The 13,570-nt window shown below is 40.3% G+C and overlaps 1 protein-coding gene across 1 annotated transcript in view; it reads right to left on the bottom strand.

Annotated features, from left to right (window-relative positions):
* BMP6 (bone morphogenetic protein 6) overlaps positions 1 to 13,570 on the bottom strand; it is a 161,349-nt gene that overhangs the window by 36,772 nt on the left and 111,007 nt on the right. The window contains exon 2 of the mRNA XM_007973751.3: positions 2,570 to 2,762. Within this exon, the coding sequence (XP_007971942.1) occupies positions 2,570 to 2,762 (193 nt within the window). The remainder of the gene's footprint in view (positions 1 to 2,569; positions 2,763 to 13,570) is intronic.

Genomic DNA, 13,570 nt, shown 5'->3' with positions numbered 1-13,570 from the left:
GAGTGAAGTATCAAGTGTTTCCTTGTTCTTACTAAAAGCACCGTCTATTCAAGTATCCACCTTTTTTTTCTTTTTAAACTTACCTGGTCCAGTGATTTCCTTTCAGTCAAAGGAACATGTTTGTGCAGAGTTCACAGCAAAAGCCCATCTTGCAAGAATCTTCCCTGACCCTCCCTGGGTCAGGCTTCGTAACCGCCTTTAATATCAGAAGGCCCGACACTTAACTTCTGCCACCCCAGCTGAGTGTGTGACTCAGCATTTCAAACCCTGACTGTTTTTTCTTTTTCAAGGAGGCCAACTATTTTGCAACACAAACACTTGTTAAATGGAGTTAATCCATCAACTACTACAAATTTCACTGAAACACAGATTGGACAAATATGTTTCTTCACAAGCCTGGAGAATTCTTTTCAGCCAAGACACCCCAAGACGGTACAGATGGGGAGATCAAACCTTCCCCCGGAAGGAGTCCTGCAGCTGAATCTGGAAGTCTCTGGAAGATCGCTAGGAGGCAGCAGGAGGCCTGGGCTCCTGGCCCACAGATAAGAAAAGAAAATCTCTTCCTGGCCAAACTAGAGCCCTTCAAAAGCATGAAACTCTCCCAATTCTCCCAGAATTTCCCCTCTCCTATGCACAACAACAAAACACGCAGGTGCCAAAAGCTCCCATCCTAGAAGGCAAAGAAACTACAACTCTCTGCTTTGATAAAGAGTCATCAAAGGTTGGGACCATTCAGGGTTTTATTTTCCAAACTCACTGCTGGCCTCGAGGAAGTATGACACCACCATCCTAAGCACAGGGCAGCTGTTCTTTTTTGGCTGGAGTTCAGTATAAACCTTACAAATGTTCTGCTAACTTTCTCTCTCTCTTTTTTAAAACAAATAACAATTTTTTAAAATGCCATAGTCACTTAACTCCCAGCCTAGGGTTTTCACTATAAAGGTTTTCCTGCAGGACGGAGAAAAACATGTATTCCTAATATATTTCTGAGCCAAAAAGATGCCAGTAGGTTATTCTAACCAGAGAAATGTAATGGAATAAATAATTAGGCAGATTGAAAATCAATGGCTAAAACAGTTCCAAAGAGTCAGTGAATTCCAATGATCTCTGAAGTATTAACAGACAAAAATCTAGCAACAAAAAATGTACTTTTCAACAAAGGCCTTCAGTAGTATAGCCACTGAATATACTTTTATTTAGGAGTGAGAATCAGGTATCAGAAGACTTCCCTTTCATTCCAAAATTGTGGCCCATTATAAAGATACCACAGTGGCTATATTTTACTTATTCAGCTGTCCTAGCTATAAATTACCTATAACCAGCAGCATGTACGTTCACACCATGAAATGTCCCAAAGCGTGGCATCTGTCTTTCCTCCCATGCTTCCCCATTACAGATTTAAATATGCACAAGAGCTGGATGCTGGCAGTGCTTTCAAAACAAAAATGAACCTTTCACAGGGCAAATTAATGTGCCTTATGAGTTCAGTGTGTGTATTTGTGACAGACCCACACACAGATCAATATTCAGGAAAAACTAAAGTCATTCTTAAGCCTTTGGAAATTCTTGGGAAGTCAATAGACTCACGAGACCAAAAGTGGGAACCTAGACTTGGTTTATCAAACCAAAGCTGACAAATCCTTTATGGAGTCTGGAAGCGTGGAGTTCCCTCCCCCTATATGTTCACTTCCCTTCATTTTTACCCTTGTAGCTGCCATATGATTGCCAGACCATCACATCACCTGCTTAATTTCCACCTTGTACACACTAAGAACCACATGGTAATCCTAATCTACTGTGCATAAAGGCCTTGATGCTCACTGACTTACTAAACTGACCCCTAAATACTAAGCAAAATTCGAGGTCACTGGCTTCTGTGTATTGACTTCTTCTATACTAACTACTCTAAAACTTCATCCCTCAGCCCTTGCAGTCCTCCAGCAATCACTCCACGGAAGTTTTTCTGTATTGCTAGGCAGCTCCATGCACATGCTTCACTGCAGTTCTTTTGTAAAATGGTCTGGCCTTGTTTCAGGACACAGGAATAATACACACATGGAAAAAGTCTATTGCTCCCTTGTATCCAAATGATAACAAAAAAAAAAAAAATCCATCACACACAAGCTTATTCAAAGATACACGTGTGTATGTGTATCTTATGTGCACAAATACACAGCCTGTATTCACTGGAATTATTATCACTTACAAGCATCATATGATTTTAATGTATGAATTTATTTTAGCCACCCTCACCTATCATTCCAAATGAGGACTAAACAATAGTGGGAACATTTTAGCCCTAATAAATGATGGAGTTATCTAATCACAAAGGATGCTTATAATAAATACATTCGCCAGCTTTCTTAGGAAAAGATAGCCATTTGGAGAATCAAATAGCAAAAGATCTCACCACCTAAACACTCCCATTTAGAACACCCACCTCATCGTACTCACACGCTGCCTCTGAGCTCCAAGTCACCCTGCACAGACACAGTTGGGGTTATTGTCATGACAAAAGGTGGGAAACAGGGGCCAGCCCCACCTTTGGGGCTTTCTCGAGCCTTCATACCTGTGCTGATGCTCCTGTAAGACTTGATAAATGCTGATAAGAAAAGTTTGGTTTTTAAAACTCCCCATAACACAGTCCTTGTAGATGCGGAATTCTGCAGCCGTCACCGCCTCACCCTCAGGAATCTGGGATAAGTTGAACTTGAACTCTTTGTGGTGTCGCTGACGAGGGGAGAACTCCTTGTCGTACTCCACTATAAGATTAAACAAGAGAGAGTGACAACTATTGTTACTTGACTAAGTGCCACGGGCTCACCTCACCAGTTTCCCCGTTTGACTTCACACCTGGATTACCAGTTACCCACAGCTTATTCGGGGGATCGGCTAGTGAACAGATCACTGGTTGGCCCATGAGGAGGAGATGAAAATCCTTCATGCTACCTGAGATTAAGCAAAATTCTTAGATTTTATTTAGTTTAAATACTTCCGCTTGTATACTTATTTGAATGAATTTGCATAGAGCAAGTTATGAAAACTCTTGGCTTAAAAAGTTTTCTCATCTGCAAAAACAGGAAGAATATGACTTCACAGGAAAAGGTGTGAGAATTAATGAAGCAATGAAGAAGAACCCGTCTGCCCATCCTGGCCCCGTTATGCCCTCCTGGCCCCCTTTCCTCCCAGCTACTCTTCCCTCCTCAGGCTGATTCACGCGTCACCATCAGCAGTCGACATGACCAGGGACAGCCCTGAGCTGAACGTTGGTGGGGATGGCTGAGGGTGGGGAATGGGGGTAGGCAAAGCATTCTGCCTGGGCCTGAAGTGTAAAGGGTCTTCACATTTTGCCTGTTCAGTGGATATGTTTATGCCTTCCTCCTACTGGTAGATCCTGAAGGCCTCATGACTCTGAGCGGGGGGGGGCTCTCCACACCGAGAAGTTGCTGGAACCCCCATTTGATCTGCATGTAGATGCCACAAAGATGTGGAAGGAAATCACCAACAGAGCCACTGCCATTTTCTCATGGTTTACATTGAAAAAAAGAAAAAACTGCAGGGAAAGGATAGACTCTAAAAGGTTTTTTCATATGGAATCAACCTATTGTGCAGTGAAGGATGAATGAAGAAAATGTGGTATGTGCATAAATGCGTTTGTATTTGGTCTTAAAAAAGAGGGAGATTCTGCCACTTGCAACATGGATGAATCTGGAGGACGTTATGTGACGTGAAATAAGCAAAGCACAGAAAGACAATCACTGCACGATCTCACTTATATGCAGAATCTGAAAAAGTGGAACTCACAGAAGCAGAAAATAGAATGGAGGTTACCAGCAGCTGGGAGAGGGGAGGAGTACCGGGGAAAGGGTCAAATAGTACAAAGGTTCAGTTATGCATAACGAGTAAAGTCTGGAGACCTAACGTACGGCATGATGACAAGAGTTAATAATACTGTATTGTATACTTAAAATTTCTAAAAGAGCAGATCTTAACATTCTCACCACAAAAAAATAAAGCCGTGTCTCTGTGAGGTGATAAACACATTAATTAGCTTGATAGTGGTAATCACTTCCTAATGTATAATCCGTATATCCAATCACATTGTACCCCTTAAATACATACAATATTTGTCAATTATACCACAATGAAGCTAGAAAAAATACATTTTTAAAATAAAATCTTTTTCCTGCATGAAGACAAATGAGAAATTGCAATTATTGATGATTTTTCAGTCAGCTTTTAGATGTCTATACAAAGTCCTGTGTGAGAAAAGTGATATCAAACTTCAGATGCCTCACTTATAATTGCTGTAAAAGGAAAAAAGGAGTGCTCCGCTTCCCACTATAAACCCTTGACTCTTCTCCCCAGAGTCAGGAACACTTCTGCCTTGCTGTTCTTGTTCGTTTTTCCTTAATGGCAACCAAAGTGAAATCTCATGAGCAAATTAATCCTTTTAGCAGAGTTTTCCCAAGGTTTGTGGGTACAAAAAATAATTATTAGCTACCTCCAACTTCCCACTTTCTCTTACACATGTTGTTTTTCATAATTACCAGAGAAAAGCTTTGGAGATTTAGCTTCTTTTAAAAAAAAAAAGAAAGAAAGAAAGAAAGAAAAGAAAAGCTAATAACTTCCCAGAAGAATCTAAGTCCTCAATGGCATTTGCAGAAGCTAGGTTAAGCCATCTATAGGTACAAGATTTTTAAAAAAGAATTTCTGAAACTGCCATGTAATTACACAACAACATTTTTTAGATTCGAGACCTTTTTTTTTATTTTGAGGTTAAAAAAGAATAAGCTTTGGCTTCTGTGAAAGCTTGAATATAAGCAAAAAGAAGTCCAGCCAGAAAAGTAAACCACAGTTTAGCCCCAACAAGAGAGCAGGTTTTCTAATTAGTGGCTACGCATGAAAAGCAATATTGTTGGGAAGTTCACCCAAGGACACCCACACATGACGGTGTATCACTTTTCCCTAAAACCGATCTGCCTTTTAAGTTTGATATGTTATCATCGTTGGTTAAAAAGTGAATCAAATCTGATTTTCCAAAGAGACTTTCTAAAAACAGTCACACAGCTTTTCTTCAAAGAGCCTTTTGGAGGCCTAATTGTAATATTACTAAATGAAAATAATATTTTAAGATTCGCTGGAAAGCATGTATAAGAATTCCTCAAAGAAGTCTTTCAATAAACTTCCTTACTATAAACAATGAGAAAAAATATAAGAAATAAGATGTAAGACAGTAACTTTAAGATATTTCAGTTACAAGGAGCAGAGAAAGGGGCAGACATTTTTAATAAAGGAGAAATGTGGTAGCTGGTCTTTTGAGAGGTATGCCATCCTCCCTAAACCACTCCTCCCAGCATCCATGCCCATGGGTGGTCTGCTCCCTTTGGTGACTCTAAGCTGGCTCTGTGGCTGGCTCCATGACCTGTTTTGGACCCACAGAACGAAAGTCTTCAACAGTGGTGCTGAGTGACTTCCAAGGCTGGGTCATAAGCTTTGAACTTCCTTCCGCTTAGGCTTCTTGGAATGCTTGTCTGAGGAAAGACAGCTGTCATATAAGAAGTGTGACTACTCTGAAACTTCCATGTTGTGAGGAAGCCCAAGTTAGCCATGTAGCAAAGCTACACAGAGGGGTGGAAGAGGCGAACAGAGATGGGGGGTGGGTGGGAGAAGAGAGAGACAGAACACACAAACTGTCCAGCCTGTCCCCAGGCACCTCAGCCGAGGCACTAGAAGTGTTAGGAAGACGCCATCTTGGATGCCCTTTGCCTGACTCAGCCCCAGCTACCACCTGGCTGCAGCTGCACAAGAGACTTTGAAGAACCACCTAGTTGAACCTGGTCATTCCTCAAGACTGTGAAAGACGGTAACTTGCTGTTGTTTTAAACCGCTATGTTTTGAGTGACTTGTCACACGGTAATAGGCAACTAACACAACAAGAGAAAAGGGGACGGGAGGACAAGAGGAGGGATGAGAGAGAAGGGAAGTCTAACCACGCCAGGAAGGGGACAAATTGCATGCAACTCTTAAGGATAAGGATTGTGCAATGCTGGGAGGCAATATGTACGACTAAGGAAGAATCTTGGCAAATGCTCTCAGATTTGAAGATGTGAGGAGATAAAGAATCTAAAAATGAGAAAACAGAAGCACAGTTCAAAGCATTCATTTTATTACAACGTAAAATAGAACCCATTGCCTCATATGTGGATTTTCCAATTTTTCCTCTACCAAAACAATGTTATCGTGAAGCACTCTGAACTTTCTTTTCCTTTATCCTTCTTGGAAAAAAATGCATGGCTTCCTTAGTGCCATCCAAGAGATTCTGATTGCCACCCATACCCCTTTAAGCTCTCACACCCATCCCATTACTCTCTGGTCTTCTAAGCTGCTCCTGTGCCTTTTACCTCAAAGCTATACCACCTTCCTCACTCTGCTCATGAAGTCTGCTCAGAACTCCTCCCTTCCCCGCACTCTTTTGCCTGCGATTGAATTTACACAGCGCGTTTGTTAACGTCTCATAGGGATATAAGAAATAAATACAATTAGGTTACTGCCTATATATGCACTTGAACACCACAAGGGTAAAACAGTAATGTTTCCAATGAGCTCAGCAATTCAAGCTATATGAGTCAAGACTCCTCAAATGCCAGACAGTTCAAGAAATATCAATGGGAGAGAAAGGGAGAGGGCTGAGTTCCAAATTCAGCCCTCAGTACCTATTTTATACCCATTAGCATTTGGGTTACTGATGATGGGGTCAGATGAGGTCACAATTAAGTCGTAGTCAAGAGTGTTGTTGACATGTCAAACTGCGACACTGGTGTTGAATTCTAGCTTTTCTTTTTCTTACCTATATGATGCTGAGTTAAAGTTATATTAACATTTCAGTATCAGTTAAATGGAAATAATAACACTTCTAAAGATTAGGTGAGACAATCTATACTAAATAGCCAATGCCATGGTGTCAATGCCCAGTCAATGTTAGCCGTGATCATCACTGGCTGTTATTTGAGAATCCAGGTTCTTGGAGCTTGGAGTATGTCTTTGTTGAGTAATCCAAATGTATTCACGAGTCTACAGATAGGGCTGACGGCTGCTCCCTCTAAATTAGCTTTTTCAATCAGAGTGAGGCATTCCATGAAAGTGCAGTCAGTGAAATCTCACTGAGCATCAGCCTTGGTGGCCAGCTCCCAAATACAGTGCTGTGTTCTCTGAGGCAATAATTCCTAGAATTTTTAAATTTCAAGGACCAGTCAAGACAGTTTTTGAAATGGTAATCACCTTACACAAGGTTATCTGCTTCTTCTGTTTGCCGTTTTTAAGGACAATAAAAACAAAACAACATATTGCATGCTCTAACTCTACCACTGCATTTCTAAAAGTCCTCTCAATACTAAATAAAACAGGGAGGACATAACGCACAAATGCGGCTTTATAAAACCCACTTCCTTCTCTCCTTTCTGCCTCAGACTAGACCAGTGGAAATTTCTGATCTGTCCTAGACCTTTGGCCAACATGTAGGAACAAAAGCCTTAAGGAATAAGAATCGCTGGTTTAAGATTTAAAATGTAAATTATGTAATTATACATACAAAAGGATGTATGCAATTTATGGAGGTAATGAAGCATAATAATAAAGCATCAAGGAAACCATCACCCAACTTGAAAACCAGAGAGTGACTGAGACTGTTGTATTCTTTCCTGATCCTCTCCAACTGCTTCTCTCCAAAGGCACCTCACATCGGGAATAATGTTTATCCCTCCCCTGCCCTTTAAAACCTAACAATTCTACTACATGTGTGTATCACTAAATCATACAGTGTTCCGTTCTCCTCCTTTCCCTTTCCTTTTTAGAGACATGATGGAAGTTGTACAGGCAGGCTCACATGGAAAACCTAGGCCTGGTTATGGTTAAGAGCAAGGCAGCCTGTGCGGAGGGTCGTCTGCCTGTCAGCGGGTGAATGGCTTATGTGTCATAGGTGGGCATGGCTGCTGTGCAGGCAATGGTGACCAGTAACTCCTCTCCTCCTTCGGCCATACTTCAGAGAGATCTATTAAAAATATGGGCATTTTCTGACAAGTGTTGATAAGGATTTAGAGAAACTAGAACCCTTGTGCTTTGCTCATGGGAACGCAAAATGGCGCAGCACGGTAGCAAATAGTGTAGCAATTCCTCAAACAAACATAAAATTAGCATGGACCCAGCAATTATCTTTCTGGATATATACGCAAAGGCATTAAAAGCAGGGCCTTGAACAGATATTTGTACACCCATGTTCATGGCAGAATTATTCATAATAGCCAAAAGCTGGAAGTAACCCCGCATGTCCATTGACGGATGGATGGATAAACACAATCTGGTACAGACCTATGATGGAATATTCTTCAATCTTAAAACGGAAGGAAATTCTGACACATGGCACCACATGGATGAACCTCGAGGACATTATGTGAAGTGAAATATGCCACCCACAAAAGGACAAATACTGTATAATTCCACGTATATGAGGTACCAAGCCTAGTCAAATCCATACAGCTAGAAAGGAGAATGGTAGTTACCAGGGGCTGGGGGAGAGGGGAATGGGAAGTTCATGTTTAATAAGTACATAGTTTCAGTTTGGGAAGAGGAAAAAGTTCTGGAGAGGAAGTGGTGATAGTGGTACAACCAGTGTGAATGTCCTTAATGCCACTGAACAGTACACTTAAAAATTGTTAAAGCAGCCAGGTGCAGTGGCATTGCCCATAGTCCTAGCCCCTTGGGAGGCTGAGGCAGGAGGACTGCTTGAGCCCAGGAGAGCGAGGCTGTAGTGAGCTATGATTACACCACTGCACTCTAGCCTGGGCAACAGAGTGACACCCTGTCTCCGTAAAATAATAATAAAAAAATTGTTAAAGTGATCAATTTCTTCAAATATCTAAACAACTGTCTAAATTTTGTTTGTTGAAATCAGGAGCCAGTGTTCACTAATGACACTTCATTATTCTATCTCTTAAGTCTCTTTTATGGCAAACCAGGAATAGAAAGAACTCCATTAGCCTGATAATGAGTCTATATTAAAAAAAAAAAAAAAAAAGCCTACAGCTAAGGACATTCTTAATGATGATACATTCACATCACTGCCTTTGAAATCAGGAGAGCGGCAAGGACTCTGACTTTCAGTCTGATGTTAGAGTCCAGTTCAGTACTGTTAAGATTAAATAATAGGAAAACAAATGACATATTGCAAAGCACTGGACCTAATGAGAAAGTTTAGAGGATTGCTTTCATGTATACTATTTGGAATTATTATGTTTGAGTTCATAAGTGAGACTGGCGATGTTCTCATCTCCTACGGCATTGTGTGGTTTCGAGTTATACAATTTTCCCCTCTTATCTGAGGGAGATACCTTCCAAGGCCCCCAGTGGATGCCTGAAACCGTGAATAGTGCCAACCCTATATATACTATGTTTCCTCCTATACATACATGCCTAGGAAAATAAATGTAAAGTTTAATTTACATCAATTAATAATAAAACAAATACAACAATATACTGTAATAAAAGTTAAATGAAGATGGTCTCTCTCTCTCAAAATATCCTACTGTACTAACTCAACTGTTTTCAGACCCCAGGAACATACTGTGGAAACCGAAACCATGGATACTGAAACCGTGGATAAGGGGGGAACTACTGCACTTTCTCTTAGAATAATTTGGGGAGCCTTTCTGCTCCTTCTTTTCAAGAATATACTTCCCGAAAATCTGGCAGACTTCTCTCTAGAATCATTTGATTCTGGTGTTTTCTATTGGGGGACATTTTAAATTACTTATTTTCCTTTAAACACAGAAATACTGAATCTGTTTCTTTTTAAGTCCGTGTGTGTTTTCTAGAGGTTTTATTTAATTTTTCAAGTTTGTTGCCAAAATTTGTTTTAAATTTTATTTTATTTCAATAGTTTTGGGGGAATAAGTGGGGTTTGGTCATATGGGTAAGGTTTTTAGTGGTGGTTTCTGAGATTTTGGTGCATCACCCAAGCAGCGCACACTGAACCCAATATGTTGTCTTTTATGCCTAAGCCCCCCTCAGTCTTCCCCAAGTCCCCGAAGTCCATCGTGTCATTCTTTTGCCTTTGCATCCTCATAGCTTAGCTCCCACTTATAAGTGAGAACATACAACATTTGGTTTTCCATTCCTGAGTCACTTCACTTAGAATAATGGTCTCCAACTCCATCCAGGTTGCTTAAACTAGTACCACAAACTTTTTCGTAGAATCCTCTCATTATTTAATCTCTGCTCTATCTATGGTTGTTTCTCCTTTTTCATCCTAATATTAATTTGTACGTTCACTTTTCCTTGGTCAAAAGATTTTTCTTTTTCTCACTACTGCTTTGTTTGATGCTAATAAAGATATTTTAATATAGATATTTTCTCAATGGTATCTGACTAAGTCTGAATTATTTCAATTACAATTATCCAGAGAAAAACAAAGACACTGCCTATCTCAAACTACGAACATAAAAGAGAAAATAAAAAGGGAAACAACAGAGAGGGAAACGAACAGAACAATCTATTTAATACATTTACTTTAAAAGTAATCACATATTCATTTTTCTCTCACTAACTGGACTTACTCCCTGGTTTAGTCTAGATTCGTTAAGACAATTACAATAATTCCCAATAAATCCTACATTTTCCAAATATTTCACATTTCCATTTACAGTTACATACCAAACTTGAAATTGTTTTGAAACATGGTCATTCCACTGACTAATGTAAGCAATTTTTCATGCTATGGCACAAGCTTATTTGATTTTAGGCAACAAGGACATTTCTGGCTGGTCTTCCAAGGGTTGTAATGACAGCGGCCTTTTGACTTTTATGTTGCAAGCGTATAACCTTGAATAGTAATACTGACACTGAGCTGAACTTTCCAAATCACTTTTGACCAAGGTGAAATGAAAGCCTACCCTCCAGGGTTCATCAAATATTTCTAAGTATTTGTATTCACGTTCTATAATATCAAGAAGAATTTATTTTTTCTGGCTGCCATGCTACAAATGACATTTTTAAACTTTATTCGTTTATTGCAAATAATTATAGTCCCACAAGTAGTTGAAAAAACAGTAGAGAAGCCCCATGCACCCTTCACCCAGTTTCCCCCCATAGTAACATCTTACATAACTGAAGTACAAGATCAAAACCAGGAAACTGACATTGGCTCAATACATTCACTAGACCACACCCGCTCTGATTTCACCAGCTTTCACAAGCACTTTTTGAGTATGTATGTGTATTATTCTATGACTCCTTATCCCGTGTATAGAACCATATTACCACCACCCAAATCCAGATCCGGAACAACAAAACTCTCTGGGGCTACCCTTTTATTCCAAATAACTTTTTAAGAAGATATCCAGTGCATGCACTGTAAAGAGCTTTAGGACATTAAGCACCTATATATCATTAGTAGAAACGGTTAATAGTCATTTATTATTATTATCATTATTTTTTTTAAATTTTTTTTGAGATGGAGTCTCGCTCTGTCGCCCAGGCTAGAGTACAGTGGCCCATGGTCTCTGCTCACTGCAAGCTCCGCCTCTGGGTTCACGCCATTCTCCTGCCTCAGCCTCCTAAGGAGCTAGGACTACAGGCGCCCGCCACCACGCCCGGCTAAGTTTTTGTATTTTTTTTAGTAGAGACGGGGTTTCACCATCTTAGCCAGGATGCTCTCAATCTCCTGACCTCGTGATCCACTCGCCTCGGCCTCCCAAAGTACTGGGATTACAGGTGTGAACTAGTTATGTATTATTTTTAAAAAATAAAGTTAAAACCATTTTCATACCCAAATATAGGTATTAATGTCACTTTAAATTGGGGAGATAGGCCGGGCACAGTGGCTCACACAGGTAATCCCAGCACTTCGGGAGGCCGAGGCAGGCGGATCACCTGAGGTCAGGGGTTTCAGACCAGCCTGGCCAACATGGGGAAACTTTATCTCTATTAAAAATACAAAAGTTAGCCAGAAGCACTTGGTGGCACACGCCTGTGGTCCCAACTACTCAGGAGGCTGAGGCAGGAGAATCGCTTGAACCCGGGAGGCAGAGGTTGCAGTGAGCCGAGATCACGCCACTGCACTCCAGCCTGGGCGACAGAGCGAGACTCCACATCTAGGAAAAAACAAAAAAACAAACAAACAAAAAAAAACTGAGGCGATGCTCGTAGCTAGCACTATACACGTCTCATTATGGAAATTAGTAGCAGACCTTGGCTTCTATGAGGGAACACACTCAGGCACTGAAGTCAATAAACATGCGTCAGGAAGAAAGATTTCAAATGAATAATCGCGGCCTTGATAGAGTTCCATTAATGTCAAATAACCACATTTTTGCCCCCTTACAAGGGCTGCCTTCAAGAAGCAATCAGACCGCATTTAGTAAAAATCAGTCTATACAACACGCCTTTTTTCACATTTGAGAAAAACTGCTACCTCTCCAGTCAAAACACAGATGGGCCAGCCTAAAGAGAAAAAGAAAGATCCTCCCACACCTCTGATTTCCACTGCCGAGGAACAACCGGCACAATATCCTCCACGTGACTGAGAGAAGAACTCTCAGCCTGTATTCATCCCTTCAGGCTCAGCATTCCCTCCTGGGGGATCTGGGTTCTGCGGTCCCACTGACAATGGCACTGTCTTCTGGTAGGCTGCATTTGCTACAGTGTTTTGCGCCTACTTGTGTGTTTCTTTTTATTCATCCTGCCCTGCTCAGATGCCGTCGTAGTTCATCTGTCTGTGGGTTCCTAGCTCCCATGGGTCCTGGAAAATTCTCAACCAGTCACTCATCAATTATGGCCTCTCTGCCATCTGTTTTAGAGTTTCCTTCAAAAATGACAATTAGATATATATTAGACTTTCTAATGTTCACGTCTCTTGGCTACTGATTTTATACCATTTATCTCCTGATCTCTGGACTAGATTTAGATAATGTCTTCTATTTATACGTTTACAAATTCTCTCCACTGTTTAATGTGTAGTTCAAATCATCTATTAGTGAGTTTTGTTTATTTGTTTTTTTTTTTTTTTTTTTTTTTTTTTTTTTTTTTTTTTTTTTTTGAGTCAGCACCTTGCTATTTTGCCCAGGCTGGTCTCAAACTCCTGGGCTCATGATCCTACCTCAGCCTCCCAAGTAGCTGGGACTACAGGTGCATGTCACCACACTCTAGTTTTTCCACCTTGATTAAAAAAAAAAAAATTCAAATTGCTCCCTTTTTCTTTGGTTTGCGCTGTCATTTTCAATGGTAAATTGTCATATATTTACTATTATTTATTATACTATCATTCTTTCTGTATTTCTATATTATTGTCTTGCATTTTCTAACTTGGTGCCTGTTCTCCCATATGTGAAGTTCTTCGTGGACTGAAATTACTCTCTCATCGCTCTGAGGATATACATTTTGGTGGTATATTTCCTTGTGTGCGTGAAGATTTTTTGATTTTTTGGTAGTTTTTAATTGAAATTCATCCTGAACGTTTAAATTGGGTTACTTTTTTTTCTTTCCTAAAAAAAAAAAAAAAAAAAAAAAGACATGCATT

This window comes from Chlorocebus sabaeus, chromosome 17 (genome assembly GCF_047675955.1).
Source record: "Chlorocebus sabaeus isolate Y175 chromosome 17, mChlSab1.0.hap1, whole genome shotgun sequence".
NCBI classification, from domain to species: domain Eukaryota; kingdom Metazoa; phylum Chordata; class Mammalia; order Primates; family Cercopithecidae; genus Chlorocebus; species Chlorocebus sabaeus.
Note: the sequence above shows the minus strand (reverse complement) of the source record. Positions and strands in the feature narration are given on the sequence as shown.